Genomic DNA, 21,412 nt, shown 5'->3' on the forward strand with positions numbered 1-21,412 from the left:
TGTTTTACCTGAAGACTAAAATGAGAATCTAAACTGACAAAGATGCATACTGGACAGGCCATCTTCATGGCAAATTACTAAACAGTCATTTCAAAGTAGAAAAGGAAGATTCATACGAATAATGGCTTTTTTGGGGGGCGGTATCGGGGATTGAACTCAGGACCCTGTTCTTGTGAGGCAGGCAGCAGAATCACTGAGCTAAATACCCCAGCTCTGATAATGGCTTTAATATAAGATCATTATCAAAAGTAAAAGTGTGTAAAGAAGTCAGCAAGTTATTTCTAAAATTTCCTTTTAAACATGATCCTAAAAATAATCTCAAGCCCAAGGAATTTAACTTATTTATGAGGTTCAAGAAAAACACGTAGCACAAACAACTTTCAATTCTCACAATTTAAGTCCAAACTTTTTTAGAATTACTATTTAACCACATCTCCAACTAATCCTGACTTACTTCTGGTCACCCAGCACCAGCGCAAGTGAGTGTATCTCCAGTGCTTAGAATTCTTTATGTTCAGTTCAGTTCAAAGGCTCAAAGGATGTTTTAATCAGGGAAACGAAGGAGACACATCAATTTTTTTAAAACAATACAGTCAACATTTGAAAAGTTTACTGAAAACTTTTATTGTACTCAAAACATGACATAATGGGGTTGTAATGAATTCAGCAAATCATTCTGCTGACATTTTAGAACTTGTATCAGCTTTTGCCAGGCAATTAAAAAAATTCAAATGTGAAAATTTCACAGTAAACTCCACCTCAACTAATTAGTGGTGGTTAAAAATAATAGGCCCTAGCAAAACCTCTCATGTTACACGGTCACAACTCACAATTCTGTACAAAAGTTCGTGTTATAAAGCTCTGATGTAAAAATCAAATAATCAAGCAGCAATATTTTAAGTGCAGCACAGGGTCTTCCATGTCATTATTTACAAGGCTTGAATCTCTTTACATTATAACAAAATTTAATACAGATGACTTAGTAATTAAGTCAATTTAAAAAAATCTGTCCTTCTACACAGGGACAGATTTCACTTTTTGGTCATCCTTCTCCTTCTCCTTTTCTTTATCTTTGCTCTTCTTTGACTTCTTTTTCTTGTGTTTGTGTTTTTGGCTTTTTTCCAATTCTACTTCAGCGCCTGCATGTTTCTTATGCTTCTTATGCTTTTTGTGTTTCTTGTGCTTCTTCTTTTCTTTCTTTTTCTTTTTCTTCTTGCTGTCCTGACTTTCTGCTGAGCTGGCACTGCTACTGTGACTTCGGGTCTGGCTTCCAGAAGGGCTATGACTTCTACTTGGACTAACGCTAGGGCTGCTCTGACTCTGGCTCCTGCTTACACCGACCTGTTCAACTGCTAGTGTGTCCAGGCTCTCTTTTGCTTTCTCCATTTTATCTTTCAAGTCCTTAGAAATGTTTCCAGAAGTTTCCTCTTCCTTCACAGATACATTACTTTCACTGTCACTTTCATTATAGTCTGGTTCAAAAGCAGCTTCATCTGTTTCTCTAGTTAAGTCAGAGGAAAGTCTAGAGGAGTGGCTTAACTGGGGTTTAGGCTTTGGAACATTCTTGTCGATTTGTGCAGAAATTTGTTCCTTTTCAGTCTGTGCGTCTGGTGGGTTAAGTATATAAGGTAGCTTACTGGCGCTTGATTCTTTACTGTTCCGTGCCTCTAATACATGTTTTTCACGATCCTTACAAGAATTTTTATCTACAGATTTTGTCTCTTCAGTTGAGTGTTTAGTATCATAAGGGGATTTATGATCATGAGGCTTTTTGTCTCTTGAGGGACTAGAACTACTTTTCTTGGAATCTGCCATTCCTTTTTTAGGCAAATCTCTCTCCTCCTTTGGCTTATTTTTCTGTCCAGATGCAGAATCTTTATTCCGAGGAGGAGAGTCTTTTCTTATTAGTTCGTTTTTTTCATCTCTCCGTTTGGAACCTGAATATTCTCTGTTGTCATAGTCATTTTTTTTGTCTCTACTGGGAGTAAAGTCTTTATTTGATGAACTACGAACAGAATCATGCTTTTCAGAAGCTCGAATCTCTTTGGAAGACTGAGATAGATTTTTTAAATTTCCTTGTTCATTTAAGCGGTCCAAATTACTATCTTTTTCTGGTTGAGTGTTAGTCTTCCTTTTTTCAGAATTTTCCTTTTCTAATACTGAATGATCTCGATCTTTGGTTTTCCCCTTTTCACTAGATGTAGAAGATGCAGAATTTTTTGAACTTTTTACCTCATGTTGCATAATTTCATGGCTCACTTCCTTAGTGAGTTTCTGAATTTTCTCTGACGGCTCACTTTCTTTCTCAGTATACTTAACTGTATTTGATGGCTTAGTACCAACGTTTTTAATAACACTAGAAGGCTTCCCTACACTTGCTATAGGCTGTGTGGATTTAATATCTTCTTCTTCAGATTCAAAGTCATCTTTATCCCATTTGGACTGAGGAACCTGGATCATAATAATGACGTCTTCAGCAGGAGCTGTATTGTCATTGTTATATTCTTCCATAGTTTTAATTACAGTTCGCTTTGTATCTGTTTTTTCTTCAGATTTCCGCACAGGACTGCCGCCAGTTGAGCTTGTACTAAAAAGGATAAAAGTATTTTTAATTAATGAATTGTTTACTAATTATAAAATGCTTAATACAGAAATGCTAACTTCAACACAATGTCTTTTAAACTTTAAAAAGCTAAATTATTCTGCTCTAATAAAGATATACATGACTTAGATGTAAATGTGTAAGAAACAAATATTGCTCAAATCCCAAATTTTCTTAAAACTCTGTCTAACCATGTCTTTCTCTAAAGACCACAAATGTGTAAACTAGCCTAATCCCCATGATCAGTACATTCTTACTGCAGAAAGTACAAGCACGGATAAAATTAAAGGGAAATCCACACCCATCTACCCACATTCAGATACCTGGTATAATCCACAAGAGTTGAGCTGGATCCTTCAGTTCCAGTTACTTTTCGTTTGGCCTTTCCTTTGACTTTTTCCTGTTTAATTTTGCTAGAGGTTGACTCCAACTTCTCAGAGGGCTCTTTTGTACTAGATACATTTTCTGTACTCCCAATTTTTTTCCCAGTCTCTCGGTTGAGCTTGATTTTTTTGGCTGGGGCAGATGAGGATAGAGTTTTGTCCTTTTCTGGGGACCGATCCATCTTTTCAATATCAGGTTCCATTTTGCGCTTTGGTGATGGTTTCATTATTTCAGTTACTTCTAGTTTAGAAATTTTCATTGATGAAGACTCAAAATCTTTATCTACACCTTTTTCTTCAGTTTTTCTTTTTCTCTTTTCTCCCTTACTATCAAGTGGCTTGTTTTTCTCAGACTTCTTGGCCTTTTCTTCTTTATTAGTTAGCTTTTCTGATTTGACATCTTTGGAATAGTCCTTCTTCACCTTTTCCTCTTTGACTGGCTTTGTCTCTGGGTGTTCTTTTGCTGATTTAGAATGAGCTTTCCTGAGAGTACCAATGATTTTTTCATCCTTCTGAGAGGAAGATGACGATTTTGTAGGGTCAGTCTTTGGAGTCTCCTCTTTGGCTTTTTTAAGTGGAGGTTCAGAACGAGGAGATTTTTCACGCTCTCCATCCAGTTTTTCTTGGGGTCCTTTAGCAGGTTTTACAATGTTTTCTTTTTTGGACACAGCATATCCATCATTTTTCCGTTTGGTCTTGTCACCTTTTGATTTTGGTTTATCTTTTTCTCTCTTGTCTTTTTCAGACACTGATTTAAAAGTGATGGATTCTGCATCCATTGGTTCATCCCTAACAGGTGTAGCATCATCTCTGTTTGGGAGGACAAACAATGAGTCTGTTTTATTTTCTTCAACACCTGTAGGTTCTCTTGACTTCCTAGCAGTCTCTAATAGCTCTGGGTTCAGAAAACCTTCACTCTCTTCGCCTTTTCTTCTTTTTCTGTGTTTCTTATGTTTATTTCCTTTACCATCTCCAGGAAGACTTTCACTTTCCTTCTCTTTTGACTTTGTACTATCCTTCTGATTATGACTTTCTCTTGTTGAAAGCTTCTCTGGATAATTGCCACCTATATTTCGACTTCTATGACTTTGTCCCACATAATCTTCTCTGCGACCTCTAGTGAAGGGTGAATTTCTGACATTAACTGGTAAAAACCTCTCTGGAGAAAAGTTCTCTCGATTTGTGGAAGGTCTGGGCTGTGCTCCAGCAGCGTACCCTTTATAGTATTTTTCATACCACTCTCTGTATTTTCTTTCCCATTCTCGGTAACGCTCTTTTTCAAATGGATCTCGAAAATCCACATTCCTCCCATAATATGCTTTCATGTCATAAGGTGGTGGAACTTCTCTGTATCTATTGAAGTATTCACGTTCGGTTTCTCCTTGAGGGACATTACGTTTGTTGGGAGATTGTCCCCTAAATGCTTGAGGAGATCTTGATCGTGAATGATAGCGTCTATATGGGGGTGACCTTGACCTAGACCGATGATAACCGTGGGATCTAGATCGAGATCGGTAATTGCGACTCTTGCCCCTGCCTCTTCTGGGATATGGAGGTGATCGAGAATAGGAACGAGAATGTGAGCGGCTGAATGATCGGGAGTAAGAGCGTGAACGGGTGGAACCAGATCTTGATTTAGAGTAAGTATAGGAACTTCTTGAATATGATGAACCACTATAGGGAGATTTAGACCTAAAAACAAAAATATAACAATAATTGATAGTTGAAAAATGTACACAAAATAAAATACAGATTCAGATTCTAGCATTCTCTTTTCACTGTTTCATTTGTCTTTATGTCATATTTTATCTTAGGTGATTAAAGAGGCACCGTGACCTCTATAGGAATGGAATAAAGCAGACAAATCAGAGCAATCATTTATTACAAAACAAAAGAAGTCTTAACTAGCGTGGAGTGCATTAATGTACTGTGAATTATATGAACTTATTAACATTAAACAAAATGCCAATTAAATTCAAATTTCACTTCCTACCCAATTATTTAAATAGCAGTCCGTTTTGTGTCCTATACTGGCCAACAGTCTCGCTTTAAAATGAACCACATTTTAAGTGTAAGGCTAAATAAAAAAGAAAAACTTTTAAACAAACTTCCAGGGAACTTTTACATTTCGGTTTTTTAATCAATAAAGCAATTTATGTTCTACACTACCTAGTAATTGCACAGGTTAATGTTCCAGCACGAAGCTGTAGCCTTTGGTAAGAGGGTCCTCATAAATTTCTTTGACTACTTCCCTATTTCCTCCCTTCCATAAACATTTCCCAATTATTTTAAACTATAAATAATGCCAAGGGACAAGGGCAATTTAATCCCCACAACTGCTAGTTCTACATAATAGAATTTACACTGAGACATTTTTTCTATAAACAGATATTGGGAAATAGGCAGCATCTCCATTTCTATATACTAGACCGAATCAGAAAAACTTCATGAGTACAATGTTATTTATATCCATAGCTAATCCCTGGATATGCAAAGTCCCATTTGTAATTCTGTTGTAAAGGCTTGCAAAACACTAACCTGGAAAATGAGCGCCTACGCTCCTTTTGAATCTTTTTGTATTCCATCAATTCCTTAGCAAAATCATTTGTAAACTCATCTAGCTTGGACTTTTTCTTTTCCCTAGTAAAATAAAGTTAAAGAGTGAAAGTTAACAAAAACCATTTAAGAAAACTAACAAGACAAATGTAATTAGATCATGAATGAAATGAGTGAAACTGTCATTAGTTTTCCACTTTAAAACTATTAAGAACTAGGAATCCCTGAGGAAGTTGCTTATATGACTTGGGTTTAAATTTTAGGTGAACTTTCTTCTACTAACTGGAAACACTGGAAAAATGTTTCCAAAGATACCTATTTAATGTTACACCAGAAAATGGAAAGGTGTATAATAATTTCAAATTAAAATACTTACTCTTCTTTTAGCCGGCGCTGTTCTCGATAGAATTCCTCCCTGGACAAAGGTGGTGCTTGTGTTGTTGGGATGGTATTTGAATGAGCTGTCTGTACTCCTGATGATACCCAAGGTGTTGATAAATTGGCAGGAGCTGGAGGAAACCCTGGAGGAGGGACGCTATACCCAGCAGGTGGTGGCTGGCCAGGAGGAAACTGAGGAGAAAACTGTGGGGGAGGAACACCCGGAGGGAGAGGAAGTGTATGGGGCGGAGGTGGATACAAAGGAGGTGGTGGAACAGGTACAAAGACTGGAGTTGCTGGTAGTGATGGGCCTTGAGTCCTCTGTGATCTTTCACTGTGGTGTCGCCCACGGTTTATACTTCTGGAGAAATAAATTTCAAGATACTCCTTTAAATTTAATTGATCTCAAACAAGCTTACGTTCTCTATTTCCAAACATACAAATAATGGAATAGAATCAACTATTCAACTAATATAGAAACACAAATACCACACTTTTTGTAAATGTTAACTGTATACAGGCTGGTATGGTGGCACATGCCTGTGGTCCCAGCTACTCAGGAAATTGAGGTGGAAGGAGCACCTGCACTGAGTTTGAAACCAGCCTGGGCAAAAAAGCAAGACCCCATCTCAAAAACAAAACAGTAACTCTCACAAAATAATGATTTTTAAGGCCACATGAGATGGTAAATTTATAGACCCTTTCCTAGAAATACTGAATTTTAAAATTCTCTTGCAGAGTCGATTATCACTACATTCATTATCCCTTGTTACTATCTGCCTGCTGAAGGGACTGATTAATGCTGCAGTGATGCAGTCCTCTCCAGAATGCCTTTCAAGACCAGCGTTTAAATGAAGAGAAACCATTTCCTGTAAACTTTTTGAGGAAACGGGCAGAGACTATACAAAATAGTTTTTAGTATTTGTAACCAACAGTTGAACACCTTAATGTCTTCTGTCAAAGGATAAAATAAATAGTGCCGGCTTTGGTTTCTGAATTGTGCCTCATTCAAAGAAACTGGGTGGTATTCTATTAAACTGGAATATCTTTAAATTATGGCCAGCTGGTACACCCACCAAGGAGAAAAGGTTTCGATTTTTCAAGCTTTTCAGAGAGTTATGAGTTAGTAACTATTATGTTTTTTTTTAAACATGGTCTTTAGTAATGAAGTAGTAGTAGTAGTGAGCAATTCTCAGGGGAGCAGAAGACACTCTTTTTTTTTGTACCGGGGATTGAACTCAGGCCCTTGTGCTCGTGAGGCAGGCAGCGGAATCACTGAGCCAAATCCTTGGCCCACAGAAGACACTTTTAATACTCCTGTTATAAATATTTGAAGGTCCCTCTATCCTGGTGGCAACTATGACCTATACAGCAAGATCTATACCTTCAATTACAGATTAACATTATTTATGCCTTTTTAGGGCAAGAGCGCCTACCAATGTCTCTTCTCTTCTTTTGGAAAAGTAAGGAAGAGAAATAAACGCAATTTTTCACATGAGGGTTAAGGTAGTTCACTTTCACCACCAATATTTTGTATACTTATAAGGAAAAAGTAATTGGGAAGCATAAAAGATGTAGCCTAAAAAACCATCATTTAAAATACTAAACATAAGGCTGGACATGGTGGTAAACACCAATCACAGCACTCAGGAGGCCGAGGCAGGACTGCCACAAATTTGATGCTAGCCTGAACCACCTAGTGAGACACTGACTCAAAATAAATAAATAAAATTTAAAAATACTAAATATAATTTATACTGTTCAAGGCTTAAGGACACCTACTGAATATTTAAGAGAAGCATAATCAAAATGACTCCCACTCCCCCGTCCTCTTGCCACACTTCCATTTTTTTTTTTGGTTTTGCTTTTTCATACTGGAGATCAAACTTGGGACCTTGAGCTTGCAAGGCAGGCGGCAGCACCACTGAGCTAAATCTGTGGCCCAATGCTTCCCCCCCCCCTTTTTTTTTTTCCGGTACTGGGGATTGAACTCAGGACTTTGCACTTGTGGGGCTGCGCCACTAATCTAAATCCCCGGCCCTTTGTGCTTCCATTTCTTTGAGTATTCTTCAGCATGTCATAAGACTTCTGCTTCCCAAGATTTTTAGCATGCCTACCTGTAGCAACTTCTCTCCCCTCTTCTAATTTGCTGTGGTGGAGAAACCAGATATCCAAGCTTGTTGGAACTAGGCATGTGGGAAAAAGCATAAAATAGGTTTGAGTACTTTTCTGTGAGTATAATAGGTGATCTTTCACTGTGAGACTTTACAGGATCTATTTTAATTATGCTGAAAACTTTTACCAGAGTCTTAAACTTGTTCCAGATAATCTGAGCAAATACATTTACTTAAAATTAACTTTTTTCTGTTTAATAGTATAATAATTAAGCTTCAATATAGACTATTGCTATACTTTAACATTCTATGAATTCTGTGAATCTGTTATAGAAAAGGAAACATGCTTTTTATCTGCAAAGCACTACACAGGCATTATATATGGCAAGGTAGACTAACAATATTCCAATTCTATGAACAAGGAAATGGAGGATGAGCAGGTAAAGCTTATGCCCACGGAGGAGCTGGGATTCAGACCCTGTCTACGTTCCATGTTCTTTTGGTCTCTCATTTAGCAATGAGAAGTTCGGTTTACCTTCCAAACAAAAGACCTAAATTTTACAGATATGACTGCATAAATTCAGAAGGTATTAAATAATTGATTGTTAGTGGCAAAAAAACAATCCATAGAGATCAAACTGCTTTGCATTTCCTAGTAGGAAGAAATCATAACTTATAGATTTAAAAACATAGTAAGACTTCAATTAATAGATGATACTCAAAATGAGGAATTTGTTTTGTTTTGTTTTTTGAGACAAGGTCTCACTATGCAGTTCAGGGCTGGCCTCAAACTCACTGCATCCCTCCTACCTCTGCCTCCCAAGTGCTGGGATTACAGTCCTGCACTACCACACCCAGCTAAGAATTTGTTTGACAGACTGTAATCTTAGTATGTTATTTGTTTATACAAATTACATTTTGATAACAAATTAAAGATAGGGAAAAGTTTAACCTTTCAAGTGATTCCATATTTAAAACAAATTTTCAAATAATCCTTATCTATTCATTAACGGAGGTTGTCAAGATCTCCATTTTTGTTTTTTTGGAGACAGGGTGTTGCTCTGTACTTCAGGCTGGCCTTGAACTCATGGCAATTCTCCTGCCTCAGCCTCCCAGTGCTGGGATTACAGGCATGCGCCACCACACCCAGCCCCATTATAACAAGAAAACAGAAAATAATTTGAATTTTTGTATTTCATTATTTTGGGAAAGAACTACAACTGTCTCTTAAAACAATGTGGGTTGAACTGCATGAGTCTACTTTTATTTGGAGCTTTTTCCTTCTTTAGAGATAAGTGACAATTTTTAAAGAAAGTTCCAGACAAGCTTGAAAATTTCAAAAAATTAAGAAAAAGGTACATCATAAATGCATAAAGTATATGTAGTTAGTAGTGTTTTATCATTTACTATGAAATACACATCTTTTAGAAAGTTAAAATTCACCAAAACTGATGCCCACAGATTGCACAAACACTATCTAGTTGAGAAATGTAAAAACAAATGGAAAGATGCAATTTTAAGTCATAGTTGTATAGAACTGTATTACACTGTGATTTCACTGGCACTTTCTGCTGTTACTGCTCATGTGTTCTAAGTACCCACTTAAATTACATGTGGTATAACTGGAATTGCCTGGAACAATTTATTTTCAATAAACTCTGACAAAGTAACAAGACATCTCTGATAATTCTTGGTTATCCTTCACCATACACAACACATGTAACATACAAAGTGCATGTCAATGAACTGTTTATGTTAGTGGGAGGCATCAGGTCAACAGTAGAACATTACAAAAATTTTAGAGGAGGCTGGGCGTGGTGGCACATGCCTGTAATCCCAGCATTTGGGAGGGTGAGGCAGGAGGATCGCTGTGAGTTCGAGGCCAGCCTGGGCTACACAATGAGTTACAGGTCAGTCTTAACTACATAGTGAGACCTTGTCTCAAAAAACCAAAAACAACAACAAAAAAAAACAAAACAAAACAAAAATAACCAACTTTTTATGAGGAGTCCATAGTCATGGGCTGAGGGGTAGCTCAGTGGTGGAGAACTTTCCTAGCATGCGTGAAGCCCTGGGTTCAATACTCAACATTGTCCAAAACAAAAAAAGTTAAGTGCTGACTTTCCACTGAGCAAAGGCCAATTCCCTAGCTCCCAAGTTGTTCAAAGGTCAACTGTAATGTACTCATACTTTTAAAAACAATTCCTTGTGCTCGCTTCGGCAGCACATATACTAAAAACAATTCCTCATGTAAGCTTGCATTTGTGACACCTGACATAAAATCTATACTAACTTGGCATATAATAGGAGTTCTACTAAAAAGCACCCTGCCTAGTTTGCCATTATCTAGTCCAAGCAACTGTTTTCTTATGTTTATCTGAAACATATACTTACTGCTCCCAACCGGGTCGACCACCACCTGGACGAGCAGCATTTATTCTTACTGGACCTAACAAATAAAAAGTAGAAATAATCAGTAAGTAAAAAAATCACATGCTGAACAAAACATTTTTCAAAGGGTGAAAAGGACCAAATCAAAGTAATTTTACTCACCAGTTGTAGGGATCAGCTGACCGTGTAATAATGACTGTCCAAGCAAAGATGGAGTTCCAAGAACAGGAACCTGGTAACCCTTTAAGAATAACCACAAATAAACAAGTATAGTTTAAAAAGAAAAAAGTTAAAAACAAAATTAAGCCAGGTGTGGTGTCACACACCTGTAGTCCCAGCACTCAGGAGGCTGAGGCAGAAGGACCCCCGTGAGTTCAAGGCCAGCCTGAACTACAATAGTGAGAGACCCTGTCTCAAAAAACAAACAAAACAAAACAACCCTGACCATATAAAAAGAAAGTTTAAAAGCCAATACATTTACCTTCTCTTCCATAAGAGCAGTGATTGCAATTGAGGAAGTTCCCTTGGAGTGGTCTGATGCAAGGGCTGCAGCTGGCAACAGTTTAGTATCAGCATCCCTAGAAAATAATGTAATTATGACACATTACTACTAAGTCATCAAATATGGTAGCTTGTGAGTATAAAAATAACTGTCACCAACTGTCCATCATCATCAAGACGAGTTAAGTGAAAGATGGAACTTTTCTAGGAAAGGACTGAATCTTTGCTGAATTCTTTATGCATCAGTACAAAAGTAAAAAGAGAGAACTAACTTTGAGAAGTGCTACATAAACCTGTGAGTGGTGGTATACTCTGTAATCCCAGCACCCAGGAGAGGCTGAGGCAGGAGGACCACCTTGAGTTCAAGGCCAGCCTGAAGTACATAGTGAGACTGTCTCAAAAAACCCAGGGGGGGAAAAAGGAATTACATGTGATAAAAAGCACTTCCACGAATAGTAAAACTTCAAAAGAAGTAAAAAGCCAGAAGTGTAAGATAAATAAATAGCAAAGGACACAGGATTAGTACGTTTTAGCTCTAACTCAACCACTAAGCTGAATGGGTGATCCTGGATAATCTATAGGATTCTCTGGGTCCCTTCCCAGTATCAATCAAACAAAAAGCTGAAGGAAACCAGTGGGATTTCTCAATTATACAGGCAGAAGTCAAGACCCTAAAGATCTGGCTTCAGTCTGAAACAGGCTCATCTATTTTTACAAACTGTGTTGGATTTTTTAAAGAATGAAGTATTAGAATATACAGTCAAACTTTTCAGAAGGAGCAGGATTTAAGTCAGCTTTCACTATTATGTAATTATGCTCCAAAACAATTATTACTCCTGATCTCTACTTCTATCAGGCTTTAACTCCTCTACCTACCAAAATTCTTCTTAGTTATACTGAAATCTCTTTCATAATACCATCATTATGACCATTATGAGTGAATTCCTCCTGTTACATGAATCAATGTTTAACAGGGGTTGTTGGCAACTTGTATACTATTTAACCTTGGGCTGGTTGCTTAATCATCTTTAGGAAAGAATCATCCTAATTTGCCTGTTCCTAGAGTAAGAGTAAGACTAAGTAATTTCTTTCTTTTTCTTTCCCCTCATTGAGTTTACTGGTACATTTTAGGTATACAATACAGTTACATTCATTATTGGGATCTTGTACCTTTACATGACAGGTCTTAGTTCTCATTTTTTCCCCTTGTCCCTGCCCTCCCTTCACCCCCTCTTCCTCTCCCCCTTTACAAACACTTCATTTCTACTTTTTCATTTTCTCATATTTTTTTCTTTTAAGACTAAGTACTTTCTTAACAAATGATCCCAAATATATATATACACATATGCACACCAATACACAACAAAAATTATACTATATACCTCATTCATTCTTTAACACTGAGAAATACACAGACTTACCGGAAAGGTCCATCTGATTTTTCTGAATGGACAGAGATGGAGACAGTTGCAGTTATGTCAGGTACAGGAGCTGGGGTAGAAGATGGACTTCCAGGTATAGATGGGGCCAAGGAAGACTGACTGGCAGTTAATGAAGATAAAGAGGGAGCTGAGTGGGTAGATGAAGATGTTACTGGAATCATCAAAGGATCTTGTTGTCGTGATATTGGAGATCTCATCAGAGGCTGTAGGTTCCGTTGAATGAGCGGTCTTGGAGGTGGGATTGGGGGCGGTGGTGGAGCTAACTGTTTTCGTAGTCTTTTTGTATAGCCAGTTTCATTTTTGAAGTTATTAACAGCCTACAGATACCAAACATAAAAATGCAGAAATACATAATACAGCATTCAATCAGGTAATAGCTACAACATTTAATTAATTTTCATAAAGGGGATACAATACCTGTCGTAAAAATTTGTTGGCAATTAAAGCATCAGGAGAGACATCATTCTGATGACACGTTGGACATGTATGCTCATCTGATTCCAGGAGTGCTGTTCTTATACCTATGGACAAGGAGATCTTCAATATTAATAAAATCATAGCACAAACTTGGGTGCTTGCAGAATGAAAGAGATGGACTACATTTCTTCTGTTATATTATTGTTTTCCAAATACACAGAACTAATCACATCTTGCACAAACAAAAGTAAAATCTTGTCTCATAGTACTCCTCCGCTCTTTCTCTATGACCTCAGTAACATTAGAAAGCCATAGATCCATTTAAGTAAAAATTTAAACAGAAAAATATTCTTGCTTAAATACTATTCTCTAACTAGCACTTAAAGTACAGTACAGTGGTGGCGAACCTATTGCTGTTTTGTTATCACTGAAAGCTCTAAAAGGTTTGCCATCACTGGTACAGTGGTAAGAAAAGAGAAATAATAGTTTAGAAAAAGTGACAAAAATTTCCACTTGGCTTTGAGGTTTTGAATAAGCATAACAGCACACTTTAAGAAACAAGCAGTATCAGGTAAGGAGATGAAACATCTATAGCACAGTGGATAGAAGCAAGACTAAAAACACTACATCCACTGATTACATTTCAATCAGCAGTTTGCTATCTGAAATATATCTTAAGTGACCTCTTCTTGACCTTGGTTTTCAAAGAAAAGGCCTAAAGATACAAATTTATAGTCTTAAACTGTCTTTAGAAATGAAAAAAGCCATACCAGAATTGAACACTAAAATGTTCAGATAACACTATTTTCTTCGGCTAAGAAGAGAAGAAACAAACTTAGAGAGGTGGCAGAAAAAAGAGCACTAATCTGACTGGATTAAAAAAATAACAAGCCAAAACCACATAGCAGTGCTGAGTAATACATTTACAAGAAGTCAGTCTCAGGAACTTCAGAACAATACAGGAAAGAGATTATGGTACCATTTTAAAGTAATTCCAGAATTATCTAAAGCCTAAAAGGTTTTAAAATTCCTGTATACAATGTAAAATACAAACAAAATTCTCTATTAAAAATATTGCATACAGTCAGCCTGACGAACTAGAGATAGTTAATTCTAATATTTAAAAGGGCAAAGAGGCCAGTATTTAAAAAATCAGACTTCTCACTATTAAATGTTCATTGGGCTGGGCATGGCAATGATCACCTATAACCCCAGCACTTGGGAGGCTGAGGCAGAAGGATCACTGTGAGTGCAACGTCAGCCTGGATTACATAGTGAGTTCAAGGACAGTGTGAACTACAGTGAGACCCTGTCTCAAGGGGAAAAAAAAAAAATCAACACCTACATTTCATATTTATTAAAGTATACAATGTTGTTTAAGAGCCTTTCCAAGCAAATATAAATATGCTAAAATATGTCTTCAATGGTTCAGTGTTTCTTACATTCATCACAGTAACTGTTTCCACAGCAGGGAATGACGACAGCGTCAGTCATAATATCTTTGCAGATCAGACACAATAATTCATCTGGGATAGGATCATCTTCTTCTGAAGAAGAAGATGGTTCCTCTGGTAAGAATGGTGGTTTTTCTTTTTTTCCAATTGCATATGCTTCCCTGTAAAAGAAGGTTTTAGTGTTTTAACTTTAAGAAGGCAAAATATTCATGCTATATGTTCTAATATAACATAATGGGAACATATAATTCAGTATAATGCCAATCATTTTAGACAAATGAATCTTCTAATATAAGGGAGCTGATATGTATATGCTCTTCCTAAACAAAGACAAAAAAATCTCTACAAGTATAACAAAAAGAAATAAGGAAAGGACAAAAGTAGCCAGAAGGATCTCAGAATCCTTAACTCTTAAAAACTGCAGGTCAGAGAGGTAAAGCAAAGCATTCAGTGCCATAAATTCTATTAAGAAAGATGGCAGAGGCAGCATCTGAATTTAGAGAATACCCTCATCATAATTTCCCTTATGCTACCACATTTCTTAAAAAAAACAAGTAACACATCCATTCTAGTCTCATAGTTTGCGATACTCATTAAGTTTTATTAGCGTGAATGCTGCAAGATGGGAAATTAAAATTGGTATTGACATTATATACAATTAGAAAGATTATTCAAGGGAAATATATTTCTGCCATACAATTAATAGAATGAGTCTTCAAAACCAGTATCTACTATAATTACTATCCTAAAAAATTAATGTACTTATAGTCACTTTAAAAATACGATCTGAAGGACCAAAGTATGTGTTACAAAAATATAAAGTAACACCTCATTTGACATTCAGGATCACTTTTTTTCTTAGAAATGCATCTTGTAAAAATTTTGAGTATTAAATAGTTAAAAATCAAACACAAAGACCTATTTTCAGACTTGTCATTACTGTTTCCACACCATCTCTCTGCAATCAAACAAATCTGAAAAGCATAGGAATCCCTAGAGACACTCTTTCTATTTCCTTTAGGAACAGTGTGTGTTTATCTCAATGCTGACAATGACAGAATCTCAGCTGTATGCAGTAGGGTACCTTAGGTGTGTTATTTGTGTTGCAGTTGCTCCATAGACATCACCACGATTCCAGAAATAAGTATCAATTTGCTTATGCCCCACTGTTCCCAATTTGTGAAAGAGGAGTCTCCCACTGCCCAAAGAGAGAAAAGAAGAGGGGGGGAGAAGAACAGAGGATAGAAGAAGAAACAGAAGAAGAGTCTGAGTTGCTTATCAGTGGTGTTAGTGGAGAGGGTGCAAGTTTCATTTAAATATTTGGGCTCCCATCTCTCCCCAGTATTTGCTGTGTGTCTGACACAAAAAGGCTTTTGTATTTTTGCACTTGAAGTAAAGAAGTCCATTAATAGTTAAGAGTTCACAGGTGATGTTAACCTTTCCAACACAAATTTCTACTTTTAAAGAACTCTTACATGACAAAGTCAAAGCGGTCTGCTCTTCAACTGCCAGTATTATCAATTTCAACCTGAAGTGGTTAGAAGCTTCTATGAAATATCTCTGAATTAGAAACAGCATAACAACAGACTATTCTAAGGTGAACCACAAAAACACAGGATGGCGACTGACAAAAAAAAAATGGGGATGAAGTTGAGGAAGTGAGCAGGGTTGGGAGCTTAGGAAAGTAATTCTGACTTGTAAAACAGTATATACTAATATAACATATTCAAAACACTCTGTAGTATCATTCCATAGTGACCATTTTCATCATCCCTACCTGCTCATTGCACTGCACTGTACTTCAATATTTACAGCATGAAGCTAAGGAAAAGTGTGATCTTAAATATTTTTAAAATGTTTCTTCTGTCATTGAGAACACAGATACTTATTCCCTAAGGTGATGTTTTGTCAAGATAGAACTTGAAGATATCTTAACTTCAATTTCCTGGAAGACTTGTTAAAAACACAGAATTAGGATCTTATCACATAACCTCTAAACAAGAAACTGGAGACTTTGGCAGAACAATCAGAACCATTGTATAAAGGACACTTCTAGTACACTGGCTATGATGTGCTCCCAACTGCTGAAGGCAGTCAAGTTGATTAAATATATTAATTGCTAAGTGCAGATCAAAGGGACCGTTACCTAGTTGACCTGTAACACATTTTCAAGTCTTTCGTTAAAAACTGGCTCATAAAATAAAATCTGAAAACACTAAGTAAACATTAAAGTGTTTTATAAAGCTATAGCTGGTCTGAATTAATGGTTTATAAAATAAACTATTTTAGAATCTTAAGACTTTACGGTATGTCCAAACTACTCAAGATTCCTCAGTATTTTATTTATACTTAGAACTTGTATTTGTCTCATTCTCTGCTGAAGTTTTACACTTATTTCTCAAAATGATTATTGTTTAAGAAATGAAAATAGTACATATATAAGATAATGTGGAAGCATGTATGTGAATGAGGAAGAAAGCAGGGAATGACAGAAAAGAGAAAAAAAACTAGAAGACTACAAGGGAAGTGGCACTCACTGATGACAAAAATCCCCAAGTCCATTTTAAATTTGCTTTAAATGGAGCAGACTGCAGCCTTGCGATCTTAAAGAAATGTTAGGTGGACAATCTTGAGATACGAAGTTCCTGACCAAATCAGACAAGCCCAAGATTATAGCACTACACCCCGGGACTGACTGCTCTCCACAGGTCATGACTAACTTGCATACTTACGCATCTATAGTTGGTATTGCATATTTTCCAGTGTTCGTAAGCATTGCACCTTTCATGTTAGGATCTTTTACTTCCATCATAAAACTTCTGGGAATTCCAGTGCTCTTTTTAATTCTAGGCCCAGATTCAAAGTTCTTATCCTATTTGGAGGGAAAAGGGAGAAGAAAAGACAAAAACCAGTCATCTTTATTTAATATCCACTAACATCATGCAGTGCTTACTAACTTACAAATCAATTTTTACTGAGGGAAAAAAAGGTGGCTAAGCAGTAATTCTAACACAAGTAAGATGTGCCATAGTTTCTAGTTTGGACTTACCCCATTTGTTGGGCAATTCTTAATATAATGACCAGGTTTACTACAACGGAAACATGTGTACGATGGAGGTGGTGGTCCTAGAGGTTTCTTCATGTAACTGAAAAGGAAAAAAAATTACATGCATATACAGATTTCTCAATAATAAAGCTTTCAATTAGGAAGGCAGGGGAAATCTTCCCACAAATTTCTATTAGTATAAAATATTTCTGAACTTACTTAATTGGGTCGTATTCGTGGCCAGACTGTGACATCATTGCTTTAATTTTATCTTCTTCGGAAGCATTGGCTTCAGCCAGATTGGCGGTCTGTTTAACAGGTAATTATTTGACACACACATTAGAAACACATTTAAGACCACACAGCCAAAGACAACACCACTCATCCTGTAAAGAGCAGTATCTAGACTAACCCTGCATAAAACAGCTATTTACATGTATAATCTGGAAGAGGCACTGTGAATTCCTTAGGTTATTATATGATGTCCAGGTGTCTGAAAAAATCTTTCTAGGGCACTCAAACCTTAGACCCTGTTTGTACCTTCCATTAAGATTTCCATATTATTGTTCTATAAGTCAGAGACTAAGAAGAGAAACAAACACTTGATGTTCTTAAACCTTGGAAGTATTTCAAGTGTCACAGCATGAAGACTAGTATAATTTTATACTCACTAACTGGAGGTAGGGGTGAGGACAGATGAAAAGCACATTACATAACAATTAGAAAAGTCAGAAGGCTCTTCATCTTCGGTCATGGTATCAGTTTCAAATTAAGTACAACAGATGTACATTAAACATTTATAACTTTAAATTCAACTCTCCAGATAAATTTTATAAACTTTATCTTTAAGGTATTATATTCAATAGTGTAGATACAAGCAGGGTCTAAGGGAGTGATTTCTAATTACCTGATTCTTCAAACATCTTGCATTCATATCAGCCATTCATTGGGTTTTATAACTTTACATTCATCCACAAAACAAGCAACCAGTTTTAACATTTTATTGTAATTTTATATACAAGGAATGCTTAACATTAACAGAGCTTAGAACAACATTTACAGAAAACTGGATTACAGATGTTTAACAACTAATTTGTTTGAACCCAAACATTATATTACAAATAGATTAAAAAAAAAAAAATCCCCGAATCTCTTAACTCCCCGAACTCTTCCCCACAAAGAAACAATTGTAGGAATAGACCAAAACTCAAATATGGATCTCACAGTACACAAGAATTAAAACCAGTATACTACAAGCTGATAAGATGTTAACTCTAGGCTAAGTCACTTTGCATTAAGAAATTATAAAGTAAAATGGTTTTAATCCACTTTGGTTTAGAATCATCAAGTTTAATGTTTAGTTTTCCTAGGAAAGGAGCTTAAAAAGCAATTATGTGTTAGTAGGACATTTTTGGGGGATACAGCCTAGGAAAAAAGAACACAACCTGTAATAAAGCCAAGGACAAAATAGGGACGACACTAACAGAGAACCCTTCTTTTCATTTATCTTGGCTGCCTAATATGGTTTCACATTTCTGATGGCAAGGAAAAAAGGAGTTTTGGGAAATGGACAACCCCCTTCTTTTTTTTCCAGGCACAATTTGCAAGCTAAATTGTGTTTTTTGTTTTTTTAAAAATCCATCAGTAGTGCTTTCCCAAACAAGATACACACCATTAAGGCAAAATGCAAGCAATCTTATTGTAAAACATGACATATACAATGCTTTCAGGAGGTAACAATTTGTCCCTCTGTCAAACATACAGATTGGTATATTTCTGTAAACAGTTTTATACACTTACACAATTCATGTAGTCTGTGTTCAAACAAATTAGGTTGTTTAAATTTTTTTCTAAAGCAGGCAGACTACAAGTCTATAGCATAAAGAAACAAGTGTAACATTTAAAATAATGATCTTCATGGGATCAACTCAAATATTCAAGAAATAATCAATCAGACTGTCCATGTAAAGGAAATCTTCTGCTTTGGCTGCTTAAAGTCCACCTAATTTACAGCCAAAACCAGGGAAATCCTCCAGAACTTTGTTTCCAATGTGTAATTAAAATGTATGAGGGGGGAAATGATTAAGTATAGCTTCATGTGTTTCTTCTGTCTTGAAGATGAACAATATTCCAACATTATGCTGAGACTGACAAAGTGCTCCCCTATCTTCTCAAACAGAAACTACTCTTTACAGGATAGTAATACACAAACAATGCTTTTGCAGAACATATCCTCCCCCACCCCATTTTAAGAATTGTTCCACATAAAATGTTAGAAAATATTTATATTTTCAAGAATATATGTATATATACCTTTGTAAGCTGGGCCAGAGTAATAGATGCAGAAGAGTCATCAATCTGTTCACAAAAAATTAAACACACATTCAAGTTCCACACTGAAAACATCTGAAAGTGATCATTTAGCCCTTAATGTCACTTAATGCTCAAAATACTGGGCATTTTCTGTTTTCTAAAGATTGTTTTGTTTCAAGTCTAGTAAGTGTAGCTCAACCTACTTCTTTTCTACACCATTTCACTCCAAATATAGAGGTTATTAGTTGAAGGGGACTTAACTATAAGAAAAAAATTAAAAGGTAGGGTAAAGAAAATATATGACACAGCCAATCTGCTCAGTTGTGCTTAAATACTATATTAGAGACCTTGTCTCTCAATGGTTTCTAAATTTTATAAAGCTCAAGACAATATTCACTAGTAGAGAGAAAAAAAATCTAAATTTTCCCTATGCCATCATACGTTGAAAAAACAAGCAGCTCTTTAATGGCTCAGATAATTGCTTTAATAAATAACAGCTTTATGAGCATGTACAGCAGTCTAAGTAAGTTTGTTTATTTTCCCATGCAAAGAGTAACAAGTTTCTGGCCCAAAACCCCACAGTTTTACCAGGCAGCAATGTTTAGGGAGGAAAAAAAAAAAACCCCAAAGGTACCCAGGGTAAACAGAGCTGTCACATCCGATGGCTGGATTCTAGTACCTGGAGAAAAGTTACTTACCCAAACAGGGTAGTATATTTGAAAAATATAAGAGGCTTTAAAAATTTTTCATTTTCTAAAATGATTTTAGCTTAAAAAGGTATGTATGGGGCCGGAGATTTAGCGCAGTTGTTCTAGCACCTGCCTCACAAGCACAAGGGCCTGAGTTTGATCTGTGGTACCAAAAAGGAGGGAGGGAGGGAGGGAGAGGGAGGGAGAGAGAGAGAGAGAGAGAGAGAGAGAGAATGTATCTATGTATTGTACACATACAAATATATCTTCAGAAAATACTGTCATCCTGAACACATGATTTCCCTACAGCTCTCTATTTAGGAACAGTGTTGCTTATTCAACATTTTATAAGCTTCTTATGTATTATTGGTCAGAACTGTTCTTTAAAATGGAGAGAATGTAAAAATATGTCTGGGTCAAAGAAAAAGTCTTCACTGGGTATTTTTCTAAGAGTATTAATTAAAAGCATGACTCAAGACCCCCAACAAATAACCATTTTCATTGTTAACGTCTTAACCAATGCCCACCACTGAAGGGATGCAATAAATGTACGTAAAAATAATGGCTACATTTAAGATAAATCTTACAAATATTTGTATGGTTTTAAATGTCAGTTTGATAGATATTATTCCTGGGATGTTATCTATACAAAAAGTTCTTTGCTCCATGCTTAGGGGCAGAAAAGAGTTAAAAATACACTAATTCTACATTCCTAATGTATAACCACATAACCCCCCAATGGGTTTTCACTTTTTCAGCTTTGAAGTAATTTTTTTCTTTGAGAGCTAATCTCAAGAAGTGGAAGGGAAATGAAAATACACACAAGCATCCTATTTTTATCCAGAATAAAATCCAACCTACTCAATCTACTTTTAAAAGGATTACTGTACATTTTACATTAACCAGGAGTTATCAGAATTTAAGTAACAAAGACTGAATAAATTGCTGTCAACCCAATCTTCACCTATACTATGTTTCTGACCAATGAAACAAATGAATAACCTTTAAAAATAGTTCATTACCCCAAACAGGAATACTGGTGATTTTCTTAGAATGTAAACCATTATATTTTCTTATCACTAGACTCGAAAAAACTAATGCTTTTATTTTAAAACTGTCCCACTCC

At 36.1% G+C, this 21,412-nt stretch overlaps 1 protein-coding gene across 2 annotated transcripts in view; it reads right to left on the bottom strand.

Annotated features, from left to right (window-relative positions):
• Window positions 1-627: 627 nt before the first annotated feature.
• Rbbp6 (RB binding protein 6, ubiquitin ligase) overlaps window positions 628-21,412 on the bottom strand; it is a 32,676-nt gene continuing 11,891 nt past the window's right edge. The window contains exons 4-18 of one of the 2 annotated variants that reach the window (XM_010623468.3): window positions 19,598-19,642; window positions 17,504-17,592; window positions 17,288-17,384; window positions 16,971-17,110; window positions 14,227-14,399; window positions 12,785-12,888; window positions 12,347-12,684; window positions 10,906-11,002; window positions 10,587-10,665; window positions 10,428-10,482; window positions 8,037-8,105; window positions 5,918-6,280; window positions 5,524-5,625; window positions 2,926-4,677; window positions 628-2,587 (exon numbers count right to left, since the gene is read on the bottom strand). In XM_010623468.3, coding sequence (XP_010621770.1) covers window positions 1,015-2,587; window positions 2,926-4,677; window positions 5,524-5,625; window positions 5,918-6,280; window positions 8,037-8,105; window positions 10,428-10,482; window positions 10,587-10,665; window positions 10,906-11,002; window positions 12,347-12,684; window positions 12,785-12,888; window positions 14,227-14,399; window positions 16,971-17,110; window positions 17,288-17,384; window positions 17,504-17,592; window positions 19,598-19,642 — 5,076 coding nt within the window. In that variant the 3' untranslated portion in view covers window positions 628-1,014. The remainder of the gene's footprint in view (window positions 2,588-2,925; window positions 4,678-5,523; window positions 5,626-5,917; window positions 6,281-8,036; window positions 8,106-10,427; window positions 10,483-10,586; window positions 10,666-10,905; window positions 11,003-12,346; window positions 12,685-12,784; window positions 12,889-14,226; window positions 14,400-16,970; window positions 17,111-17,287; window positions 17,385-17,503; window positions 17,593-19,597; window positions 19,643-21,412) is intronic. The other variant, XM_010623470.3, reaches the window with a different exon arrangement.

Source organism: Fukomys damarensis, unplaced genomic scaffold (assembly GCF_012274545.1).
Source record: "Fukomys damarensis isolate Sample0158 unplaced genomic scaffold, DMR_v1.0_HiC HiC_scaffold_34, whole genome shotgun sequence".
Taxonomy (NCBI): Eukaryota; Metazoa; Chordata; class Mammalia; order Rodentia; family Bathyergidae; genus Fukomys; species Fukomys damarensis.